This window comes from Heptranchias perlo, chromosome X, assembly GCF_035084215.1.
Source record: "Heptranchias perlo isolate sHepPer1 chromosome X, sHepPer1.hap1, whole genome shotgun sequence".
Lineage (NCBI taxonomy): Eukaryota > Metazoa > Chordata > Chondrichthyes > Hexanchiformes > Hexanchidae > Heptranchias > Heptranchias perlo.
Window position 1 is genome coordinate 3,887,220 of NC_090370.1, and position 27,335 is coordinate 3,914,554.

Sequence of the window (27,335 nt, forward strand, 5' to 3'; positions counted from 1 at the left end):
ATTTGCACACAGCAAGCTCCCACAAACAGCAACGAGCTAAAGACCAGATAATCTGTTTTTAAGGTGTTGGTTGAGGGATAAATATCGGCCAGCACACCAGGGAGAAGTCCCCTGCTCTTCGAAATAGTACCATAGGATCTTTTCTGTCCAAAGGGCGGACACGATCTCTGTTTAACATCTAATCCGAAAGACAGCAACTCCGGCAGTGCAGCACTCCCTCATTACGGGCGCTGGGAGTGTCAGCCTGGATTATGGGCTCAAGTCTCTGGAGTGGGACTTGAACTCTCAACCATCTGACTCAGAGGTATTAAATGAACCAGTTGGATTTTAACAATCAATCTACCAGGAGGAGAAATTAGATTCGGTTCCGACTTATCAAGAGCACAGGAAAATTTCCCCTGCCCGTGCGTACGGATCTAGGAGAATGGAAGAAAATACTTCGATTTTCATCACCCCCATCTTGTCTTTAAAAATGTAAACTGTGTGTAAAATGTACATCACTGCAGAGTTTTAAAAAAAAATCTGGACTGCATTGCCTGAACAGGTGGAAGCAGATTCAATAGTAACTTTCAAAAGGGAATTGGACATGTACATGAAAAGGAAAAATAGCAGGACTATGAGGGAAGAGAACAGGGGATTGGGACTAATTGGATAGCTCTTTCAAACAGCTGGCACAGACACTGTGGACCAAAGGGCCTCCTTCTGTGCTGTATGATTTTATGAAAAGATACAGCTGCATCAATTTGAAATTGAGCATCCCAATGGCTCAGTGAGTAAAGGCACCAGCAGGTATAGTACTAGATCACAGAAATCCGAAGTTTGCAGGTTCAGTCCTCAGCTGTGCTGCGATTTCAACCAAGGCAGCAGTTGGGGTGCCACAGTTGGCCTTGGCACGCCTGGGCTAGGAAGGAGAAAATCAGGAGGGATTCCAGTGCTTAAGTAGTTATTTAGCAACTCCTGCTGCAAAGCAAGTGTAAAGATTGAAACTTTAACACTCTCTCCACAGATGCTGCCTGACCAGTGTTTCCACCATTTTCTGTTTTTATCTGTCTCCACAGTAAAATAGCTTGCCGACATCTAGGCTCTCCTGAAGAATGGCCACTTGGGTGGAATACCAGGGGGACAGCTGATGTCCACTGAATCATACCCCAGCAAGAGCTAGAGAAGGGTATTGTTGGGGGGGGGGGGGGGGGGGGGCGCAGAGCGCAGGGGGAAGAGAGGAAGGAGACACCATCCAGGCCTCATATTTGACATTGCAAATTATTGTGGTCATCTTTGATGCATCCCTCTTGCAGTGTAACATGCAACATCCAAAGCACTGCAATAAATTTTGAACAGGTACCCGATTCGGTCAAAAGGCTACACTAACTCTTGAAAAGCAAGAACTACTTTTATAGCTTACAATATACTTCAATTGTATACATGGTCAAAGCTTGCAGTTGAACTTTCTCCCATTTCTACTAGATACACAACTCTGTTGCACTATATAATAGGGGCTTCCCCAACAGCTCAGCAAAGGCTAAGATTCAATCCTAGTCTGTTGAGGTAGCTGGGCAACAGAAAGGTACAATTGGTCTCAACACCAACCCTCCCTAGTTACGGAAGGCAGCCAGCTTTCCTGCTCAATTGCTATCTAGTAACGCTCGTGTGGATGTTGTGAGAGGATATTTGAATAGCCTGCCAACACTCACCAAGAATCATGGGCATATTCCCCCCCCTCCCCCCATACAATTTATATCAAAGTTAGTTCTTTTGTACAATTAGTTTTATTTATGCTATACTGTGCGAGAGAATAATAAATTCTTCTAAATGCAGAATACCATGACCAGACATTAGCATCTGCTCTGGTCTCTCAGCTGGCCCACTGGATCTTTATAACATGCTAACCCTCACTGTAAAAGACTAGTATAATATACATCGCTTATGCCATCCTGCTCCAACAATGTTACACATTGTTTCTCAATCTCCACAGCAAGCTTCTTGCTAGCATAGTTTGTTTAGCTCTCAGGGGATCTTGTACACAGTCATGTCTTTCCCAAAACCTTCTCTTTAGATTTGTCCAATGTAATGCAAAGGACTCCCTCTCCTATCTAGGCTGTACCAGCAAACAGAACCACAGTAACACCACACAAGTTATCTACAGCAGCAACAAATTCAAACTAGCGTAATCCCAGAGATGTAAAGAAAACTGACCTAGATGTAAAATTTGGTAGTTACAGCTATGCTTTATACTTGGGTGACTCATTTCCTAATCACATCTCCATTACATAATGGATGTACAGTAAGCACAGTGTTAACACAGCAGGATTCAACCAGCGGCGCCCTGCGCTGATTGAGTAGAGTTGCTCAAGTGGAACAGTTAAGGCCATTGACAATACATCAATGCTGTGCTGGGGCACATGTGTGTGGTGGGGGTTGGGTGCTGGATTGCATACAGATATTGCAAAGTTGATCTTAGCTATTTTAGAGAAACATCTTTCGCCCCCTTCTGAAGGCACCACTCATGCAGGGTACGGTTCCACTAGCAGTCTCAGTACATCGCCCAAATGGCTAGTCTTCGTGCACAAGCCTAGACAGCAAGTCTTGCGAAAGGGGGTGGGATGGGGAAACATCACAACACTGTCATCACCCAACAACCCATTACACATTCCAGCAGAATTGATTGAGCCAGAATTAAAGTGTACATTGGGAGCTTCGGAGACTGAAAAATAGGCAAATGTTGATTCAGTACTAAAGAAAGGCAACAACCATACCTGGCAACTACAGACCCATAAAAACAGGAGTAGGCCAGTCAGTCCCTTGATTCCATGGTCCACCATTCAATTAGATTATGGCGGATCTGTATCTTAACTCAATTTACCCGCCTTGGTGCCATGTAGCCTAACCAATAAATTGGGGGAAAAAAGAAAAATGGGAGGACAAAAAAAACACCAAGTCTAAATGTCCTCATCACAATAGTAAACTTACAGATCTTGGACATTATAGTCTGGCTTTGCTTGCTGATTGCCAATACTGTGTTCTTAAACAATAACCATGTTACTGTAAGATACCAAAACAAACTTGCTTCAACAGTTCAACCTATACAGTGTCCTTTTTTTTCTATGCATTCCCGGTTTCTTTATTAAATTATGCTTGCTATATCTATTAAAAAGATGAATGTCAAGAACATAATAGGTAATCCCAGTAGCTGCTGTGATTGCTGTTCGATTAATAATTTAAATCAGATACATTTCTTGACTTTGACGTGATGCTGTCTTTTAAACATAATTTCAATCCTCAACAAGGTAAACAAACTCACAATTGAACAGCAAGAACTGTACCTGCTTGCCATTCATTAACACCAGGTGCTTACACTCCTTATTTTACCACACAAACTATTTGAGAGAAAAATAGCCAGATAAAGCCTGTAGGAATTATTGGATAAACTGGGATTGAGACCCACCTCACAAATTTAACTCTTCAAATCCAAATGGCCACTTAATCTTGTGAATTGTTACAGCTAATATCCTGAATTCAACAGAAGGTCCAGACAAAACATTTACACTTAGCACGAACTAATGGATGGATTTATGTTGCATAGGGATGGGGCTTGGTGGGAGAAAGGGGAACACATGCTAAATGGGAGCATGACTGACCTCAAATTGGCTCTTCATTTTCCAACCATTTTCACCAAAAATCTTTTAAAACTGATTTTTTTTTTAAAACCTGAAAACTGAAGATATTTACTGAACCATGCGATTTCCTAACAGCCAACAATTTTTGCTTGCTTAACATTTTCTATGTGCTTCTCCAGTATATAAACATTTTTATAATCTAAAAATAATTTAAAGCTATTAAACGTCTCTCCTCTGCCAATTTTCCCCCTTAAAAAGAGGGGCTACAGTTCCACATGTGCAAGTCACACTGTCCAATTGGCCATTCTTGTGTGCGAGTGAGTTCAACAGGCCACTGACTGCAGTGGGCATCTCAACTGAGCTTGATCCAGTCTTCACCAAACATCCACACTTCTAACAGGAGTCACTGGATAGCCAGCAGGAATACTGGTCAATTTTCCCCTTCCTAATTCAGCAGGCCCAAGACCAATTGTAGCACCTCAAACTACCACCTCAGCTAGAGCAGTTAACTCCGCACAGCCCAAGAATCAAATCTGGGTCCGTCCTGGCGTGTATGGCTCAGCTACTCACTGATTGACAATCTCGGAGCCTGATTTATGAAGCCAGAAGTGAACTCCACAACCTTTTCCCCTCCCAGTGTTTGTTTTCAAAAAAGATATACCCAGAAAGAAAAATCCTACTCTAACATAGGACTAGGTTCTCATTGTAACAAAGACATTTAGATTCTACAGGATATTTTGACAGTCCCAATGTAGTTGATTAGCACAGAACCAGTCTCTGGAGGAGTTTTGTGCTGAGGGCGTACAGTAGTTATTTTTGAGAAGGAAGTTATATTGTTCAGTTTCTCTGCATTAGGTGCTAATGTTTCCCTACATTACAACAGTGACTACAGTTCAAAAGTACTTCATTGGCTGTAAAATGCTTTGGGACGTCTTGAGGTCGTGAAAGGTGCTACATAAATGCAAGTGTCTTTTTATTGACCCATAGGTAAAAATTTCAGTAAACACTCTGGAGAAATTGATAGAGACTGACATGTGCACATCTAAATCAAATGCCGCCAGAACATGTGAAAAAGGTTACAAGGAAAATATATAGGAAGAACAGGACGACTTACACTAGTGGACTTCTCTGAAGAACCACTCACTGGCGATGCCCATTATAATTCCTGATTACAGCAAGTTAATTTCATCTCCAAAATATCACACTTCACATTTTATTAATTATTATAAAAAAGTTGTCCTGCAGTGTTTTAACAAATTAACACGTTTTTATGCACAAGTGATTAGTCCAATGGAATAGAAAATTCTCTCACTTCAGGCATCCAGTGTCCACATTAAATGCTTCTGCATTTTGAGAACTTACCAAAATGAAAGTAATGTCCAACTCTGCTCCAGTCCAAATACATTTGTTTGTTTTTGGATAGCAAATGTATACGTCCTCTGCACACAAAGGAGCAGAAATAAACCCCTTGATCAATCTGAAGATACACCTACCCCTTTTTTCCGGTCACCGCTTGCTTCCTCTGCTGCCTTCTGATACCTAATGACAAAGACTGGGATTACTATGGGACAAGTCAAGAAAGAGCTTGGATTCAGACAAAACAGAACATTGGTCTAATGGGGCGGGATTTGATGCGCTAGCTGCACAAATCAGCTCAAAAGCAACAGCCACACCATAGTCTTCAGAGTCTCTTTCTCCCCCCCCCCCCCTCTTTTATTGGCTGCTTTTGACAGCTATTGAGTACAACTGAAAAAAATTTGGGGGGGGGGGGGGGGGGCGGTAAAAGAGAATAGATAGATTCAAATCAAAGATCCCACGGTCAATCCCTACTCTGTGCTGAGTTGGCTCTCAGTTGGGGATTGCTACAATTGGGCTTTCGTGTCCCTAGGCTTTGGAGTGGGGGAGGGGAGGAATGAATCCAGGTTCCTGCTGCTGATTGCTCTGGTTCAACATTGCTCCCGTGTGGGCAACAAGCAGGAACAGGACCAAGCTCAGTGATGTCCCTTGACATTGCTGTCCATGCTCTCTCATGGACAACTTGACTGAGGAACTGCCTAGTACCTATATCCCAAAAAAACCACCCTCCTTGCTTAGTGTTGGATTTCATATGTGCATAGAATTCCAACAACATGTGTTTAACAGCTTTTGCCAACATGAATTTCTCACCTTTCTCTACAAACAAGTTAATCAATGTTGTTACCACTGTGCTAAATAAGCCTGGTAACACCAATATATTATAGGAAAAAATACATGTGACCATACACTAGTTAATCAAATCAGCAAATTGCTCCTGTGACTATATACTTGTACCAGTCAGAACTTCACTCCCGTATTATACAGCTCAAAATGTTCTCCTCTAATGCAACCAAAGTTTGGAAGATAAAAATTTATTAATTGTACCGCTGAGTGTTTTTCACAATTCAACTGGATACACTTTGAAAAGTTCATGTACCTTTATACTTTATTGAAACCCTAGTTTTAAAAAAGCCTAAAGGTGCAGATGCTTGAAAATTTCACATCATGCCCATTGCGCTCAACTAACATCTGAGTGACAATGCTGATGTTCGGTCAAGTAGGAGGCTGCTCTACAACCAAAGCTTACAGGGCTAACTGGATGTCTTAGGTAAAGTCACCGTTTGACCAGGAAGTTCCCAGGTTTGATCTCGGTCTGTGTTGGCCTCAAGGATTTTTTGGGGGGGGGGGGGGGGGTGAGGGAGGGGAGGAGAAAAGAGGAGTGGTGGTGTGGTGAGTCATTGGCTGGGGTCCCACTGCCTATCCAGTGACATGCTGGAAATTGCTCATACATTTAGACATTAGGCAGCAAAAATAACAAAGTCATGCCCTCCACAGTCCAATAGCCAGCCAGCACACACCATCAAGGCTTAACCATGAATAATGGACACTTAGGCAAGGTATTAATGGTTGACTGCTGCAAGGAAGCCACATCTTCAGGAGTGGAGGGAAAGGGGAAAAAAATAAATGGACAGAAGAAACAAAACACATAAGGGGACTACCATGGTTTTAAAAACCCGAAACAATTTAGATTCATGAAAAAGTCTGCTGCCTCAGGGACCAATATGATTTGCTTCCTTAAAAAGGGAAGACTTACTATGGGAATTTTGTTGTAGGAAACATTATCAAAACCCATTTCAAAATCTGGACAGGCTACATGTTGCATGCAAGCTCAGACATTACACATTCTACATTACATTACTTATGTCAAAAACACAAGCACCACGGGTTCCCAAAAGGAAGCAGCCGACTATTATCTTGGCAATGGTGTGTAGTATTGCGCTCATCAAGGTGAGGGACGACACTACTAAGTAATGACAAATTTTTCCTTTTTGCACCCAGCCAGGATGAAAGGAAAAGTCAAGATGGTAAAGCTCTCTTTATATTGCCCCAACCCGTGCACTAATTCCCAACTCGATAACAGTCTACTTTTCCAATGCCAACTCTAGCCGTGCATATGGGTGGCAACTCAGTGCAAAATTCTATGTACCCTTTGTGTGCAGACTTGATCACTGGGATCTGAGTTGGGACTATCCAACTTGGACTACTGGATCCCTTCAGTTTAAGCCAGATTTGAACCCACAAGTTCAAAGACAAATGTGCTCACCCACTCCACCAATCAGGCTCCCAAGGTAGCCAAGAGGCACAACGTCACGTGGCACACAATGAGAATGGAAATAGCCATTGGTTTGTGCACCTAAAAAGCTAGTAAAACAGATTTATTTTACCAGGTGAATGTAGAATGTACTCACTTAGAAAAACGTTCCCGGAGGGCTGCTGATCCAACTATGGATAGCTCTTTGGCAGTAACCCGCAGGGAGTGCGAGGCCCATTGCCCTCTGCTGAATGGTGATCGCTCCATGTTCACTAGGTTTGCCTGCATAAAGGGAAACGTGTGTAATGAAATACATAGCATTGATACCACTATACAAATAAGACAGGAGAAACTAGTTGTCACTAGCAAATTGGTTACAGCAGAGAGTTTAATGGAACCTTGCTGATCTGAATGGCTCAGTACAACTTCAGACATTTACCCAATGAACAGAGCCACCCTACTGCGATATGAAATGAAGGAACATTCAACATACTAACAGTTCTTCAACACTTGAATTTTATAAAAATCATGCTAACATTTTCAAGTAGTAGACCATTGGTCTATATAGCCAACTCATCCCACTAGATTACTTTGAAGCATTTCTAAAATCTTACCCCGAATCCTAATAGTCAACAGAAATTTGTCTCATTCCTTTATGACCCCGCCCCCCACCCGAACCCCAAACAGTTTCTTGTTCTACCACTGTTGCTGACCAACTGTTCCACCCTTTAACTGGGAAAAAGTCAAATTCTCCACCTCGTCAATGGGGATAGTTACATAATTTTATGAAATATGTAAATACTAATTACAACCCAGGAAACTAGCACACAAAGCACAGCTTTAACACAGATGTACTGAATTTGATTTCTTTTCTATCCCCTTCTCTTCCACAGGTATCCCTATCCCCAAGCCACTCCCCAATTACTAGTCAATAGCCAGGTAATGTACTCCCAAGGTCTCTGTCCCTTTTTATAACCAGTCACTTGAGAGGTACACAACAGCTGCCAAAGAAAATCATTCTCCTTGAGGAAACACTTGGTCTCAGCTCAGATTCCCCATGAAAGCACAGCCAACATTGTTTTTATACTGGCATGTCAGAATGTGGGTAAGCAGTGGAGGAGAGCTGACTCCCAGCACTTAAAGTGACTGAATCCAGCTTCTTTATACATGGCAGCAGACTCGCATATCCAGTTTTTGCATGGGTCTAAGTCTACCATCAGGATGAGGGAGCCAGATTTACTGCAAACACCAGTAGTCAGTGCATGGACACTGGTCTCCTGGAATCCAGTATAAAAGCACACTTAGTGGGGATATTTCAGGCATGAACTGGTTTCGAACCACTTGTGGCACAATGCTGCCAATTGGTTTGGTTTAATTTCCTATCAAGCAGTTATTTGCGGTTGAACTTGCAGTATAAATAGATTTTATGTAGAATGAACTTATTGGTTATAATGTGGAGATGCCGGTGATGGACTGGGGTTGACAATTGTAAACAATTTTACAACACCAAGTTATAGTTGCTGGACTATAACTTAAAATTGCTGGACTATAACTTGTTATTGGTTATACACATACTTCCCCAATACCTTGATACCACACCCCACAAGCATCAACTTAACCCCATGGGTCAGCATTTGGAGGGGTAACTGTTGGACAAACATTTTACGGTTGACCTAAATTAAACCAAGGATTGGATTAACACCCTGCACTATTCAGCAGAGCAAGTGTTAAGTAACCTGTATTATAGCAACAGGAAACATTACAGAAAACATTCTTTAGTGTTGAGTACATCCATTTACTGGGATTATAGCTGCAAATTTCAACATGTTGATGGTCTGGCTGTCACACATGTGAAGCAATCACTCTCCTATTCCTCATCTGGTTGGAACAATAAAGGATTCAACTGAAAACACAACCGATGCCTATAAATTAGTGTTTTAAAAAACTGCAGTTATTCTCTTTCATTATAAAGCGATAAGGAGGTACAGGGTCAATAAATGCTTCAGTCCAGCTTACCCATACAATTTAGTCAAAGTACTAAATGCAAAAATCATACAGGTGAAGCAATGCCCATAATCTTCAATTAATATCAAGTTCAGACACGTACAACCTGAAGTTATGCAAAGTAATGTTCACACAGTTAGGAGGACCCACCCAATATTTTACCCTTAGGGCTTTTGAGACTTATGAAATTAATGTTTGCTACTTCCTGGCAAGCCATTACTTTTCCCCAGTGACCAGGGAAGGTCCAGACAGACCCAGAACAGAAATGCAGTCTCAGGCCACATGCAGAGGAGTAAAAACACTTCGGTCGGTCAGCTTGGTGGCATCCACATTGCTGCAGTAAAACTACCCCTTCAGCCACCTTCCTTAACTTTCTCCTAATTTTGTTATGTTCAGTCAGCTCCTCTGAAGTGTCCCACTACATTTTGCTTTGTCGTCAGTGCATGCCATTGTCCACGCCTTGCTGGGTTAGTGTCACAGGCAGCAGTCACCCTTCATTGTGTCCAAGGGTCATGATTCATGTGTTGGCAGGCTATTTTACCCAGAAGGGCATCACAGCAGAGCCTGAGCCTCAATGTTGGCAAACGACATTTGTAGCAGGGCCACTAAATGGCAATTAGAAATGGGATATTGGGCCAATGTTCCCCATACCAACCCAAGGGCACCACAGCCAATTGTAATGACTTTATTGCCACCTCAGCAGAACAGACTAAAAAAAAACCCAGGACCTTCCTGGTCTGTACAGCTGACAAGCTAGGTAAAAAACCTGCTGAACCAATTGGGGAGATATTGCTAACACATATAAGCTCGAATTCCCTCCCTAAACCTCTTCACCCCTCTCTCCTCCTTTAAGGCACTCCTTAAAACCTCTCTTTTGACCACCTGTCCTAATAGGTGGCTCGATGTCAAATTTTGTCTGATAACGCACCCGTGAAGCAACTTGGGATGTTTTACTATGTTAAAGGCGCTATATAAGTTGTTGTAATGCAATCTACATCCAGAGGGAAAGTCCTGAAAAAGCTTCTTTTTGCACTTTAAAAGGAAAGACAGACTTGCATTTATACAGCACCTTTCACAACCTCAGGATGTTCCAACGTGCTTTACAGCCAGTTATGTACTTTTGAAGTGTAGTCAAGTATAGATAGATAGATATAATTTTTTTAAAAATCAACTGTGCTCCACTACCATCAAATCACAATCTGTAAATCTGGAAAGAAGTCATTACATCTCAGAAGTGGTTAAGGATGATACAAGAGAATCTCTTCAGGATTTTACAACACTGATATCCCACATCTGGGAGTAAGCTGTGAGGAGACGACAGTCTGCAAAGGGATATAGACAGGTTAAGTGAGTAGGCAAGGCGGTGGCAGATGGGGTATAATGTGGGGAAATGTGAGGTTATTCACTTTGGTAGGAAGAATAGAAAAACAGAATATTTAAAAAATGGTGAGAAACTATTAAGTGTTGGTGTTCCAAGAGACTTGGGTGTCCTTGTACAAGAAACAAAGTTAGCATGCAGGTACAGCAAGCAATTAGGAAGGCAAATGGCATGTTGGCATACAGGAGTAAGGAAGTCTTATTACAGTTGTACAGGGCTTGAGTGAGACCTCACCTGGAGTACTGCGTAGAGTTTTGGTCTCCTTATCCAAGGAAGGATATACTTGCCTTCGAGGTGATGCAATGAAGGTTCACTAGATTAATTCCTGGGATGAGAGGGTTGTCCTATGAGGAGAGGTTGAGTAGAATGGGCCTATACTCTCGAGTTTAGAAGAATGAGATGACCTCATTAAAATATATAAGATTCTGAGGGAGCTCGACAGGGTAGATGCCGAGAGGTTGTTTCCCCTGGCTGGAGAGTCTAGAACTTGGGGGGGCATGGTCTCAGGATAAGGGGTCGGCCATTCAAGACTGAGATGAAGAGGAATTTCTTCACTCAGGGTTGTGAATCTTTGGAATTCTCTACCCCAGAGAGCTGTGGATGCTGAGTCATTGAGTATATTCAAGGCAGAGATCGACAGATTTTTGGAGTCTAAGGGAATCAAGGGATATGGGGATCGGGCGGGAAAATGGAGTTGAGGTTGAAGATCAGCCATGATCTGATTCAATGGTGGAGCAGGCTCGAGGGGCTGTAAGGTCTGCTCCTATTTCTTATGTTCATCAGCTCCTTTTCAATTCTATCAATCCTGACCCAGCCCAAATTAGTTCAGAATTCCAAAAATCCCAAGAGTGCACTTGGCATTTCTATGCTTGAACTCCAGTCCACCCACTTTACAATGTTACTAATTAGACACAGGTGGGACAAAGAACAGGGGCCCTTTAAACAATGCCATCAAACTAATCTCAAATATGTAAAAGCTCAGCAAGTCAGGCAGTAAGGGAAACAGAAAACAAAGAAGGTAAACAAGGTAAGAGACACAAACGGAAATCCCAGAGAGAAGAGCAGAACTTCTAGGTAGGGCATTCCTGGAAGAGAAGTGGCAGTGAATCAAACACAATCGAAAGCAAAATACTGCAGATGCTGGAAATCTGAAATAAAACACAAAATGCTGGAGAAGCTCAGTCTGACTTGCTGAGCTTCTCCAGCATTTTGTGTTTTATTTCAGATTTCCAGCATCTGCAGTATTTTGCTTTTGATCAAGTATGTAAATAGTGGTCCACCATGAACCTGACTGCATCAGAGAGATCCACATTTTCATGCAACCCATAATCTGTCCTGAAGTTTCCACTTTCTTGCAAGTTCATAGGCCTCGATTAGGAGCAGAGGAAGAAGCAAAGATAAGTTGGGGAGGGCAGTGTACGGAGATCCCAAGTGTCCAGTTGAGCACCACTCTCTAGCGAGAGTCTCGCTAAGATACAAAGGGAAGGGTGCCTATTATCTAAACATTCCATTACATACATGGATACTGAATACAGAGACACACCTATTTCATGCTGAAGGTTTGAAAAGTGGTACTTTATAAACACAGATTCTTTGTAGTCAAGAAAAGGAATGTTGGCATTGGGAAACAGAACACCATTAGCAAGCATTCCCAGGTCAGCATGATCTGGGCAGAGTAGTGGGACCTTACTTTGCATCTTTGTGCCTTCAATCCCACCCCAGAAGAGCACCTACTACTGCAGCAATTAACATTTTTGCAATTCCCACATCCTTATGACCTGTTAGGATTGAGAGGCTACTGGATATAGCAAGATCAAGGAAGTAGCCATAAGATGGGTTAGAGTGTTTATATGTAGGGAGAGATTTAGAGGACAGCTGGGTAGTGAATTCAAAAGGACAGGGGGCAAGGAGAACTGGAGAAGATTTGAAATCACCATGGATAAGTCACTGCTTAGACTGAGGGTCTCTCTCAAACTCAGGGTGGGGAAGTAAACAAGGATGATTTTAAATGGAGAGGGGCGTGCCAGGTGGAACAAGGTGAGGTGCTTGAAGGAGTAGGTACTACAGGGGGAAGAGACCAAGGTATGATTTGGTGACAAGATACATACCACCACTGCAGCAGTTTGGGCAGGGCAGGTGGTGAAAGGTATAGCCAGGCAGGGAGGCTTCAGTCACCACCCATGAGCCAATTTTCAGTCAAAGCCATGAGGTCAATGCAATCATCCACAATAAGGTTGTCGATGGCAAGGGCCTCGTTTGCAAGTTAATGGTTGACCCACTGGCAGGGTCCAAGCGAACAGTGCTGGATGGGGCGAGTGGGACAGGAAGGCGGCTGGTGAAGTTGCTGACATGTATTAAAAATCAATCACTGTGAAATGTTCTACCAATTTGCCCCAGTGTTCCTTGTCCTGCAACTTGAAACAGTGCTCAGGATTAACCTTTTCTACTTCACTTAGTCTCTTGTATACCTCAGGTCTGCTTCACACCTCGTTTCAAGTCTGAAGAGTCTAGTTTTTCCTCACAACTCAGTCCTCAGCTTCATTGCCCCTCATTGCACTCCTCCAGGGTTCAGATGTTCCTCTGTGCCCTGGTGTCCAGAGCCAAATGCAGTAGTCAAGCTGTGGCCTAATCAGAGCACTGTACAGCTTCAGTAGGAAAGCCTCAAACCTATAACCTGCTAATTTAGCAATAAAATTAGACAGTGTAGAGTCTATCACACCCAGATTTTTCAACCTCTGCCCTAGCTCATTCAACACTATTAAGCACAGTCCCTCACTTTTTCTTATAATGAACACTACCTTGAATTTCATCAGTATTGAATTTCATCTACTGTATTTCTGCCCAATTGCAACTTCTATTCTGCAATACGTCAGCTGCTCCATTGGACTCTACTGCCCCTATAGTTTAGTGTCACCTGCAAATGTGACCAACTTGCATAGAGTATCTGAATCCAGATCATTTATGTAAATCAGAAACACAGGAGCCTCAGCACGTATCCCTGGGGCACTTCACTCATACATCATCCCAAGATCTCTCTCCAATTACTCACTGCTTCTGCTCTCATCCACTCCCTGATCTACTTCCCAAGTTTCCCCAACTCTGTGCTACAAATGGCCTCAGCACACCCCCTGATCATTGTCCAGACTCCCCTCCTGATGGCCAGCCAGCATACATGGGTGTTAGATGAAGACAGGGTCAGCTTGGCTGTGATCTCACTGCAGTCAAATCACCTGCTGACATTCACTTTCTAGGTTCACAATAAGAATTGCCACTTAGGCAATGTACTAGAGGCTACACACCAAGCAATTTTTCTAATTTAGGGGGGCAGTGACATAAATAACTGGTCTTTGATAGATTAAAAAAAAGTGGTTACTGCAAATCCATGACTCATTTTCCTGTAGTCAAGACTTCCTGCCTAGGTAGGTAAGTGGGTGGGTGGGCAGGCGGGCGAGCGAAAGTGTGAGAGCAAGAGCATGAGAGAGAAAAAGACAGTCTGGATACATTACTATAACATGCATCACCCTGGCAACAGTAAAACAGGGCATAGGTCAACAATCTTATCTGCCCTAACATTTTGCCAAGTGCTGGTCATTAGAGTAAACAGCATTGCTGATTAGCAAAATGCACTCGTATAGATCTCAGTTAACCCTCTGCTTTAATCAAAATATGATGTGGAGATGCCGGTGATGGACTGGGGTGGACAAATGTCAGGAATCTTGCAACACCAGGTTATAGTCCAACAGTTTTATTTGAAAATCACAAGCTTTCTCCCTAGTCAGGTGACGAAGGAGAAAGCCTCCGAAAGCTTGTGATTTTCAAATAAAACTGTTGGACTATAACCTGGTGTTGCAAGGTTCCTTACATTAATCAAAATATAGTCACTGTGCTAATGCATTGAACGTACTGATACAACCAAACTCCATTTCATTACAGTCTGATACAGCCAGCACCCATGGATTCATACCATAAACATGAATCAGTGTCATCAGGAGTGTAGGGAGAAAAAAAACGTGCAGTCACTTTACAGTTCTGCGATCAGGGTTACTGGGAAATGAGCACAGGTAGCAAGTGTTCCTGCCCTGTTCATATATAAAGCAAAACTCCAAACAAAGCAATTATATGAAAAATGAAAATACTCCATGAACCCAAGCAATCTTGGGGGCTGGGCAGCCATGTTGATCTAAGCAACTAAATTCAGGCTGGTAAGAATTTTGCTGCTTTGGTACACAAAATCCTCTCATTCAAAACTGTCATTAAGCTTATTTAGTGTATTGGTATGCTACAGGGGGAAGTGACAAAAAGACACTAAGCTAATACACTAATGTTCTGTCAAAGACTTCTTGCCTAATCCTTTTAGATCATCCCAAGCTGCCCACCAGAGACAGACTGCACCAATCAGTATTTGATCAGTTTTGTACAGCTCATGCTTTCTCCATAGAAAACTGAAGTTTGGAAATGAAAGAATCTAGAATTGTATTGCTGTGTGTGTCATGGTTCAAGCTGCCATACTATAAAAATTTATAAACTCCATGAAAAAGTGAGCAAGAGTCCAGGTTTGATCCCTGGTCTGTGCAGAGTTCATGGACCTCAGCCAGTGGTAGCTACAATTAGTTTCAGCACCCCTAGGTGATGAAAGGAAAAATAAAGTCAGTGAGTGCTCCTGCTCCTGATTGCCATCTAGTGCTAGGTAGTGGTACATCAGGCAACTGCAGGATCAGACACATCTAACTAACTGCTCACATTAAGAATTACTACTCCTGCAAGGCACCAAAGGGCTACCAGCACCTAAAAACTGTATACCAGGATGAAATCAGTGGTTTTGGGGGGGGGGGGGGGGGGAATAAGGAAGAGAAAGAAGAGAGCAAAACAAAAAGAAGTGGAATTTGTAATAAATTACAATTTCACTAAGCCTAGAAAAAAAGGTTTTAAATCTGGTTTTCCCTCTTTACATCTCTACACAGCACCACCAGTCCCCGACCATGATAGGTCACTGTTCCCATTCGAGTTCTGACAATGAACCTAGAATGGGTAGCTAGCAGCTGGGATGAGGTAATTCAGATTTCCCTTCCCTCTTTTAGGTTTTCCCCAAAACTATGACTTATCTGCAAATCAAACTGAAACCCATTTTTATGTTGCATTTCTTCGTGTTAAGTGACTTCCAGCTCCCAAAACACTTCTCACAGCTGGCAGAAGCCAGAGTAAGCGTGCCAGATTCACTAAGGCCAACTACTGGGAAGATTTGGTTAATAATAGCAGCATCGTCCCACTAAAGCCAACATCAAAGCAGCTTTAGCCATTGACCCTAATCAGATCAGACTGCAGCACTTTACTTGACATTCCTCTATTGATCATTAGCACTGAACATGCAATTATGGTGCTTTTAGATTTGAGGGAAGTAACATGCAGATGCATGGTTCTTCCCTGTTGGCTGCACATGCAAGTTATAAACAACCAAATCAAGAGAAAACCAGCATCATATACCCAGGAAAAGGAGAATCTACAAATCCGCCATCAGATGAAGCATCTCCTGCTGCAGCAATAGGAATGTACAAAGCCAAATCCTGCACACCTCTGAATGTGTATGATCAAAGCCCACCAGACTTGTGGAAAAACAGCACCCGATGACAAATGGGCTACTCTTCGAAGACCAGAGCCAAAAAGTAGCAAGGCAACAGCTCCCCACCCATCGAATGCTATATAACTGCCTTTACTTCAGCTGCGTTTATCCACTAGCAGTAGCACGAGTACTTATTTCAGCAGCAGCACTGGTGTATAAATCAGTCAGTTCAGCTGTTTACAGTTGCACAGAACACCTCAAGGGGTGGGGGTTCATTTTCTTTCCCCCCCCTCCCCTCTCATCCATCCATCAGCAGCTATGTGCAGGTGGGCTGTGTGCACAGTCCATGTGCACATCTTTAAAAGGGTGCTAGTGGAAGGAGACCCCAGAAAAAGACAAATGGGATTCTGGGATATATATTGGAATTGAATATTAAAGGCAAGTTATGTTGAATTTGTGCAAGACAACCACCACCTCCATTTATACAGCATCTTTAATGTAGCAAAATGTCCCAGGACATTTGTAAGGCCGCAGTTGGAGTATTTATGTGCAGTTCTGAGCACACCATTAGAAGGTTCACTAGATGGACACCAAGAGTGAGAGACTATAGTTAAGAAAGGGTCAAAAAGAATTGTGGTATTTTCACTGGCACCCAAGAAGAGACCTTAGGAGATTTTCAAAATTAGGAACAGAGGTAGGCCATTCAGCCCCTCGAGCCTGCTCCGCCATTTAATTAGATCATAGCTGATCTGTAACTCTACTCCAATTACCCTCAACAGACTTGAAGGGCTGAATGGCCTACTCCTGTTCCTATGTAAGAGGGCATAGATTGAGGATCACTGGAAAAACAAAGGTGAAAATTAGGAGAAATTTTTCCACACACTTGCATTTATTAAAACATGGAATGCTCAAACACAAGTAGCTATTTAGGAGAGATTATTTTAAAAAGGGAACTAGATAATTATTTGAAAAAATCTAAAAGGATACAAGGAAAAGGGCAGTGGAATATGATTAGAATAGTTTACTGCACTTGAAGAGCTAGCACAGGTGTGATGAGCCAAATAGAAATGACAGCATGGAAAGAGGCTATGATTGTATAGGCCAGTAATGCAGTTTCCACATCAGTTACCTGCACAAACCTTTCCCAGCTACCAGGGAATGTCTGGAACCATAAAGTCACAATTGCAACTTTCAATTTAACTGCAAGTGCAGTTTAGCCATTGCCACTGGTGTGCTGAAATCTGGATACCAAAGCATCAGCAGCCAAGACAAACAGAACTAGTTTGATAATCATACAAAACTAAGAATCAAGTACATGACCCCTACCGAAAACTAAAATCCTGGTCAGATATATCACTTTTCCTTCTTCCAAGCATTAATCATCTTTGCACTATGTACACAAACAGATCCAGGACTCATGTTGGGGTCAGATATGGTACCAGAGAAAGATACATCTTTTACTGTAATGCACAAAATAAAATGGTCATGGTATGTAGGATTGATTTTGTAAATTTGGCTCATGCTGGGAAAAACGATCCAATTCAGAGCAACTGTCTGCAATAAAGCTGGCAAGAGTTCATTCAGTATAATTTCTAGTTAATAAAACTGAAAAATGCAATGGCAGAAATAGCAAAAGGAAATTAAACTTAAGGTTCCACTAACATCAAATTCCCAATAGGTTCGGTTTTATTGAAACAGTATTCATTCTTGTCTGGTTTTGTACAATAGTCAAAAATGTGAAAAATTGAATGCTACACATTTTAAGGGTGGTCTCAGGTCCACAGCATTTGAACGACAAAGAAAGCCTGCCCTACACTACTACTGCCACCTTGAGGCCACAATCATCCAATTCAGGCTAGAGTAGATGAAAAGGATCACATACAAATCAAATGCAAGTCAACACCAACAGAAAAGGGATAGCACAAGGATATAGTTTCACTGCTCTCACCTACTGCATTATTTACTGTAATATAGTCCCATAGTACAACATTCTCACCCTCCCTCGAAGGAGTGCTAAACAACAGTCAGCCTGTTTAGTAGCAATGTACGTAATCGATTCAAAGTCAAAAGACTACACAAAAACTGGCAGGTTAAATCTGGTCTCATAACAGCATAATGACTCCAGCTTCACTGTCCTACAAGCTTCAATACAATAGTATCTACCACTGTAGCTGGTGTAGTTGCATTCTTGCTTAAGTCTCCTATCCACTGCCAAACTATTCACAGAAAGAACATTTGAATAATACAAGTGAACTTTCAATCCACACAAATGAATTTGAACACTTCAGGTTTTAACCTCAATACCATTTGGGTAGCCGGTCCATTTATCTACAATAGTAGCAAGCATCATTCCTTCAGCATGCTTGATGCATTGAGTATTAGTTACAGGCAGATTTCCTGTTCATTCAGCAAGGCAAGTAGAGATAAAAGTACCTTCATTTGAAATTACATCAAATTACAGAGTATTTACAGCACAAACAGGCCATTCAGCCTAACATGTCTATGCCGGTGTTTATGCTCCACACGAGCCTCCTCCCACCTTACTTCATCTCACCCTATCAACATATCCAATTGAAGCAAAAATCTTCACCCTCCCCCCACAAAAAAAGACAACTGATTCTGGTCCCAAACATTGCTAATTTAGAGAAAAATCAGGACAGACCCATTTCAGTGGATTTTGTTTAAAAATTTCCAAATACAAAGCTCCATCAGTACAAACATTAGTGAGTCCCACACTCAAACCTGCAGTGAAAAAAAGACATGGCTCATGCATTAAGAGCAGGCATCTGGGCAAGATGTCAGCAGGCTGCTACCATCCATGGAACCACATGCCAACCAGAGGGGATGAAATTGGGCAGAAAAAAAGGCAGCCAAATGGAGTGCTTATCGTGCATGTTTCATACATCACAGAGAAACATTTTTCTATCAAATACCATCAGTTCACACCATTATAGCCAGCAAGTAGAAACTCAATTTTAACATATCAGTAGCTACCAGAAAACCCTCTTCAGGGATCAAACAAAGCAACTGGAGTATTGTCCATTTGTCAAAAACCTCCAACTTATAGTCTCACTGCAGCAATAAACCAGTTAGAAGGCAGAACATTGATATGTAATCATTAATCTTCTAAAATATAAAATGGGTGTGAAATGCTGTGAACACTGAATCCGTATGACTATATGGCAAAAATAATATAATCAGTCAAAAGTGGGTAAATGTGGTATGGTGCTGGGTCATACAGATCAGGAATGTCTCGGGTTTGATCTCGTTGCCAATCTCTGTAGCTAATCACTGAGGCCATGTTTTTACCCATGGCGGTTAAGATACGGCCTCAGCACCCACAGGTTACAAAAAGGCTTGTACTTGTGATCACTATTTGATGACCCTTGATGGAAGTAGACATCAGAGTCAGGTCGAGCAGCAATGGAGCTCATACTCCAATATCCAACCTTGTGAAGAGCAGCGACTTGGACGAGTGCTACATGCAGAACTATACCCAGCATGAGTTGCTGCCTTCCTGGGGAGGACAATCGTAAACAATTTTACAACACCAAGTTATAGTCCAACAAATTTATTTTAAATTTCACAAGCTTTCGGAGGCTTCCTCCTTCCTCAGGTGAATGTTGTGGAAATGAAATCTTCAAATCCTACGCATTTATAAATCACAGAACAATGCCTGGTGACTACTGCCCGTTGCCAAGGCAATCACAGTGAGCAGACAGAGAGGTGTCACCTACAAGGCCACCGAATATACAAACCCCCCCAAAAAAGAGATAGGCAGAGACATATGGAAGGAAGACAGCAAATGACCCGTTATATTAAAAACAGATAACATTTGTTCGCTGGTGGGGTTACGTGTAGCGTGACATGAACCCAAGATCCCGGTTGAGGCCATCCTCATGGGTGCAGAACTTGGCTATCAATTTCTGCTCGACGATTTTGCGTTGTCGTGTGTCTCGAAGGCCGCCTTGGAGTACGCTTTCCCGAAGGTCGGTGGCGAATGTCCTTGACTGCTGAAATGTTCCCCGACTGGGAGGGAACCCTCCTGTCTGGCGATTGTTGCACGGTGTCCGTTCATCCGTTGTCGCAGCGTCTGCATGGTCTCGCCAATGTACCATGCTCCGGGGCATCCTTTCCTGCAATGTATGAGGTAGACAACGTTGGCCGAGTCACAGGAGTATGAACCGTGCACCTGGTGGGTGGTGTCCTCTCGTGTGATGGTGGTATCTGTGTCGATGATCTGGCATGTCTTGCAGAAGTTACCGTGGCAGGGTTGTGTGGTGTCGTGGACGCTGTTCTCCTGAAGGCTGGGTAATTTGCTGCGAACGATGGTTTGTTTGAGGTTGGGTGGCTGTTTAAAGGAGAGTAGTGGAGGTGTGGGGATGGCCATAGCGAGGTGTTGTCGTCATTGATGACATGTTGAAGGCTGCGGAGAACATGGCGTAGTTTCTCCGCTCAGACGACATTTTCTTTCTATGGACCCACGGTGAGGAATCACTAAAGAGACTACACGATAACATCAACAAGTTCCATCCCACCATCAAGCTCACCATGGACTACTCCTCAGAATCAGTTTCTTTCTTGGACACACGAATCTCCATCAAAGACGGGCAACTCAGCACCTCACTCTACCGCAAGCCCACGGACAACCTCACGATGCTCCACTTTTCCAGCTTCCACCCTAACCACGTCAAAGAGGCCATCCCCTATGGACAGGCCCTGCGAATACACAGGGTCTGCTCAGACGAGGAGGAACGCGATGGACACCTACAGACGCTGAAAGACGCCCTAGTAAGAACGGGATATGACGCTTGACTCATCGATCGACAGTTCAGACGGGCCACAGCGAAAAATTGCATAGACCTCCTCAGGAGACAAACACGGGACGCAACCAACAGAGTACCCTTTGTCATCCAGTACTTCCCCGGAGCGGAGAAACTACGCCATGTTCTCCGCAGCCTTCAACATGTCATCAATGATGACGAACACCTCGCTATGGCCATCCCCACACCTCCACTACTCGCCTTTAAACAGCCACCCAACCTCAAACAGACCATCGTTCGCAGCAAATTACCCAGCTTTCAGGAGAACAGCATCCACGACACCACACAACCCTGCCACGGTAACCTCTGCAAGACATGCCAGTTCATCGACACAGATACCACCATCACACGAGATGACACCACCCACCAGGTGCATACTCCTGTGACTCGGCCAACGTTGTCTACCTCATACGTTGCAGGAAAGGATGCTCCAGAGCATGGTACATTGGCGAGACCATGCAGACGCTGCGACAACGGATGAACGGACACCGCGCAACAATCGCCAGACAGGAGGGTTCCCTCCCAGTCGGGGAACACTTCAGCAGTCATGGACATTCAGCCACCGACCTTCCCGTAAGCGTACTCCAAGGCGGCCTTCGAGACACACGACAACGCAAAATCGTCGAGCAGAAATTGATAGCCAAGTTCCGCACCCATGAGGACGGCCTCAACCGGGATCTTGGGTTCATGTCACGCTACACGTTACCCCACCAGCGAACAAATGTTATCTGTTTTTAATATAACTGGTCAGTTGCTGTCTTTTCTATGTTTCTACCTCTCTATCTCTTTTTTTTTGGTGATTTGTATATTCGGAGACCTTGTAGGTAACACCTGTCTGTCTGCACACTGATTGCCTTGGCAACGGGCAGTTGAAAAAACTGTCTGTAATCACCAAGCATTGTTCTGTGATTTATAAATGCGATTTCATTGAGGATTTCATTTCCACAACATTCACCTGAGGAAGGAGGAAGCCTCCGAAAGCTTGTGAAATTTAAAATAAATTTGTTGGACTATAACTTGGTGTTGTAAAATTGTTTACAATTGTCAACCCCAGTCCATCACCGGCATCTCCACTTCCTGGGGAGGGGGAAGAGAGACAGAGTGGAAACTTGAAAACACCGACAGGAATCTTGAATTGTAGTGTTTAAAACTGGCAAGATAATTAAAACAAAATTAGATGAGACTTGCGGTGTTCCAGGAAGTTTACAACACCCTTACCCCAAGTGTTTTAATCCCAAACCACCCAGAAGGGGGAAGAAAAATCTTAGAGTTTTTGAAATCCAAACAAAACTTCTGAGCAAAAGCTTATTTTCCCCAAAACTGCAATGTCAGTGACAGCACTTGTTCTGAAAGTGCCTGCAGAAATAGACCCGAGTCTGTAAGAGATGTCCAATGCAGAAATAAAATGTGCAATGAAATCAGTTGCTTACTGGTTTGGTCACTTCCGTGGTAATTGTTAACACATTCCTCTACCAATCATATCTCTACTTCTTGGAGAACTTCCAAATCAGATGGAGGCCCCACCCATGAGCTAATTCCACATTCTCAAGGGCAATTAGGGATGGGCAATAAATGCTGACCTTGCCAGCAACACCCACATCCCATGAACGAATAATAAAAAAACCAAAAACAAACAGACAGGCACATGCAACATCCAAAATATCTCAACACCCATCTCCCTCTCAGACTGTTAGAGATCTTACCATCAGCCCCCCCTCATTTCCCAATCCCTGCACAGGCCTCCCCAAGACACAGTGGACAAAATGTTTCAGCCTGCTCCTGCCCCACTAACTAATTTCCTCTTACCTTGACTACTCTTTCTCCTCCTCCCACCTTGTTCATTTGCCACTGTCCAACACACCAAATACCTTCTATGCAAGGCAATTTACATGTACGTTTTCCAAACTATATTATATTTACTGCTCAGGAGTTCTGTTTCTTCTACATTGAAAAGACCAAAGGCATTTAGGTGAGCACTTTGCCAAATGCCCCCTTTGCCCCAAGTGTGACCTTGACGTTCCTGTGGCCCGCCACTAACTCTCCCTCCTATTCCCACTATGACCTCTTGCATTGTTCCAACTAGGCTCAACACAACATACAAACATAAGAAACAGGAGCAGGAGTAGGCCATACGGCCCCTTGACCCTGCTCCACCAATCAGATCATAGCTGCTCTTCTACCTCAACTCCACTTTCCCGCCTGATCCCCATATCCCTCGATTCCCCTAGACGCCAAAAATCTATCTAACTCGGCCTTGAATATTTTCAATGGCTCAGCATCCACAGCCCTCTGGGGTAGAGAATTCCAAAGATTCATAACCCTCTGCATGAAGAAATTCCTCATCTCAGTTCTAAATGGCTGACCCTTTATCCTGCGACTATACCCCCCAGTTCTAGACTCTAGCCAGGGGAAACAATCTCAGCATCTACCCTGTCCAGCCCCCTCAAAATCTTGTATGTTTCAATGAGATCACCTCTCATTCTTCTAAACTCGAGAGTATAGGCTCATTCTTCTCAACCTCACCTCATAGGACAACCCTCTTATCCCAGGAATTAATCTAGTGAACCTCTGTTGTACCACCTCGAAGGCAAGTATATCCTTCCTTAGATAAGGAGACCAAAACTGTACGCAGTACTCCAGGTGAGGTCTCAAAGCCCTATACAACTGTAGTAAGACTTCCTTACTCTTGTACTCCAACCCCTTTGCAATAAAGGTCAACATGCCATTTGCTTTCCTAATTGCTTGCTGTACCTGCATACTAACGGTTTCTTGTACGAGGACAAGTCTCTCTGAACACCAACATTTAATAGTTTCTCACCATTTAAAAAGTATTCTGCTTTTCTATTTTCCTAGCAAAATGAATAACTTCACATTTCCCCACATTATACTCCATCTGCCACATTCTTGCCCACTTACTTATCGTGTCTGTAACCCTTTGCAGACTGTGTCCTCCTCACAGCTTACTTTCCCACCTTTTTTTTTATTCGTTCACGGGATGTGGGCGTCGCTGGCAAGGCCGGCATTTATTGCCCATCCCTAATTGCCCTCGAGAAGGTGGTGGTGAGCCGCCTTCTTGAACCGCTGCAGTCCGTGTGGTGACGGTTCTCCCACAGTGCTGTTAGGAAGGGAGTTCCAGGATTTTGACCCAGCGACAATGAAGGAACGGCGATATATTTCCAAGTCGGGATGGTATGTGACTTGGAGGGGAACGTGCAGGTGGTGTTGTTCCCATGCGCCTGCTGCCCTTGTCCTTCTAGGTGGTAGAGGTCGCGGGTTTGGGAGGTGCTGTCGAAGAAGCCTTGGCGAGTTGCTGCAGTGCACCAAACCTAGCTTTGTATCATCAGCAAACTTGAATACATTACAAATCGGTCCCTTCATCTAAGTCATTAATATAGATTGTAAATAGCTGAGGCCCAAGCACCGATCCTTGCGGCACCCCACTAGTTACAGTCTGCCAACCTGAGAATGACCCATTTATCCCGACTCTGTTTTCTGCCCTTCAAAACAGCAAGTCATCTTTCCCCTGGACATTTATTGCACTTCATTGGCTATAAAGCACTTTGGGACATCCAGGTCGTGAAAGGTGCTATAGAAAGGAAAGAAAAAGACAGACTTGCATTTATACAGTGCCGTTCACACATTTGGGACATCCCAAACCACATTACAGCCAATTAATACTTTTGAAGTGTAGTCACTGTTGTAATGTATAAATGCAAATCTTCTTTCTTATGCACCTTCGAGTCTGAACACTAACTTTAGTAATGATGTGGAGATGCCGGTGATGGACTGGGGTTGACAATTGTAAACAATTTTACAACACCAAGTTATAGTCCAGCAATTTTATTTTAAATTCACAAGCTTTCGGAGATTTTCTCCTTCCTCAGGCAAATGTTTGCCTGAGGAAGGAGAAAATCTCCGAAAGCTTGTGAATTTAAAATAAAATTGCTGGACTATAACTTGGTGTTGTAAAATTGTTTACAATTAACTTTAGTAACTCAGACCTTAGCTAAACTCCCCATTTATCTTTACAACAGAAGGTGATGTGGGGTGGGACTATCAGTGTCCAGGGGTGCAGAAGGAAGGCCAGTTTACAGTTCAGATGTGCACACTATTTATATCACAGTTGCAGCCTGAGGATTTTTTTTTTGGGGGGGGGGGCTTCACTGAAGGTATTATTTGGTTTCCTCCCCACTTTTGGGGACAACAGACCTAGTGTGCATTTCATTTCAGACCCCTTGCAACTGTGTTTATTCTTTCTCTCTAATTCCACTCCTTTTGTCTCTTGGATGTCTTTTCCACTATCTTCGCTATTCAAATAGTCTTTTGTTCATTTAATGCCTGTAGTGATTTTTTTCCCCCAGTTTTCTATTCAGCAGGTCATTCAATTCGTCAACTTCCTCTTTCTGATTCGAGTATCTATTGTTTCTCCCGTCCTCTCTCCAACGCCCCCCCCCCCCGCCCCTCCCCCTCAGTCCTACGAAAAGGCTTATCTTCTGATTCTCAGTTCTAGCAAAGGGTCACACCCAAAACCGGTCTTCTCATTACAGGTGCTGACTCATCTGTGCATTTCCAACATTTTCTGTTTCAAAATCAATAGCATTTGCAGGTTTTATTACCTGTTTACTCCACTACCTGCTGATCAATGGGGGATTTCCAGGTGATTGCTCTCAGACAGCACCTGACTTATTAGTAATCTGCTGTTGACATCAAGGCTGAAGCATGAAATGTGACCAGTTTGCCAATAGGAAGCACCGAGTTACCATTTAGTGCTAGAATATTCCTTGATGCCTTTGTGAGGAAAGTCAATACAGTCCCCACCACTTACCGTCCATTCTTATCCTGGATAGCCACCTATATTGGGGAAATAGTGCTGACTATAAATGGTGGGGACTGAATCTCCATTGTTATCCATGTTCTCAAGCAAAGGAGCTAATTTTGTGCTGCACTTGTATTGCAGAAGCAGTTCTGAACCCCGAGACTCATTCATACATTACAACAGTGACTACACTTCAAGTGCTTCATTGGCTGTTAAGCGCTTTGGGACGTCCTGAGATTGTGAAAGGCGCTATATGAGTTCAAGTTCTGATGAAAGGTCATCGACCTGAATTGTTAACTTTTTCTCCACAGATGCTGCCTCACTTGCTGAGTATTTCCAGCATTTTCTGTTTTTATAATACTATAGTTCAAATTCACAAATAAGAACCATTCTCAAGGAGGCCCAAAAGCTGAGGAAGGTTCGAGTTAACAGACCAGCAAGAACAAAACTACTTTGCTCACTGATGTGTGGGGCAGGAATGCACACATCAGCTGCTCAGCACACCAATAGCCAAAGAGACACGACCACCCCAGACTGTGCATGACATCACATTCATTCTACTCGAGGCAGCAACACCAGAGGCACAGGTCAAAACCAACTCTTTTGGGCACTACGTACTCACTTTGCAGCACATGCTGCACTCGCATGGCCAGTCTGCTGATTTTGCAGCCGTCACTGGTAGCAAAAGAGCAGTGGAAATGTTCAAGCCACCAGCTACATGTTGATCAAGGATAAACTTCTATTCACAAACCTGCTCAAAATTGAATGAACAGTGACTTTTTAAAAAAGATTTTTTTTTGCAACAAATCTGTGTAAGGAACATTATCCCAGAATTTAAAAAAAAAATGTAATGCTTCTCCTGATAGGAGGTGGTCGCTGCTACAGAATGGCATCAAGCATCAGTTAAGTGCTCCCAGGTTAAATACAACAAGATACAGAATTAAAAGCTCCCTCTTCTCCCCTCTGCCTACAAAAGGAGTGACTGCACTTCCAAAGTAATTCATTGGTAGCAAAGCACTTGAGGAATTCCTGACATGACAAAGCATTATACAAGCTCTCTGTCTCTTTCTGCCTTAACAATGCTCCCAACGCCCCTCAGGGAAACATTCTTTATTAAATTCACTTCAAATGTTCTCCCTTCCTCTCAAAAAAGCACTGACTCATACTGGGATACAGTTCCATGGACACTGTTAGGCCTCCAATATTTTACCCATTCATTAAAAAAAACTGTCCATACATTCATTTGAGATCAGTGTTTTTAATCCAAACATGTGCTGTAGATTTTTTTTTAATAAAAAAAGGTAAATCAGGGTTGCCAGTTTAAACAGCTGTATACCAAACTGCTGAGTCTGTCAATCATTATCTCTTCAGTGGGGACATTCGTGTATTTCTGTGTTGGTAATGATGTACTTTTTGTTTGCAAAGGTCATGGTAAGACAAGCGGAATAAAACTGCTGTTACTCCACAGAATTTATACTCTAGCTGACAGTCAATGGTTCCCTCACCTCAGCTACTGTTCCCTTCCCTTTCAAATCC

General features: G+C 43.1%; 1 protein-coding gene across 3 annotated transcripts in view; it reads right to left on the reverse strand.

The window, feature by feature from the left end:
- The window catches only part of LOC137307176 (LIM domain and actin-binding protein 1-like), a 115,809-nt gene that overhangs the window by 50,272 nt on the left and 38,202 nt on the right, over positions 1-27,335 (reverse strand). For all 3 annotated transcript variants that reach the window (XM_067976538.1, XM_067976539.1, XM_067976536.1), the window contains 2 exons: positions 7,379-7,503; positions 5,108-5,153 (listed from right to left, as the gene is read on the reverse strand). In XM_067976538.1, coding sequence (XP_067832639.1) covers positions 5,108-5,153; positions 7,379-7,503 — 171 coding nt within the window. The remainder of the gene's footprint in view (positions 1-5,107; positions 5,154-7,378; positions 7,504-27,335) is intronic.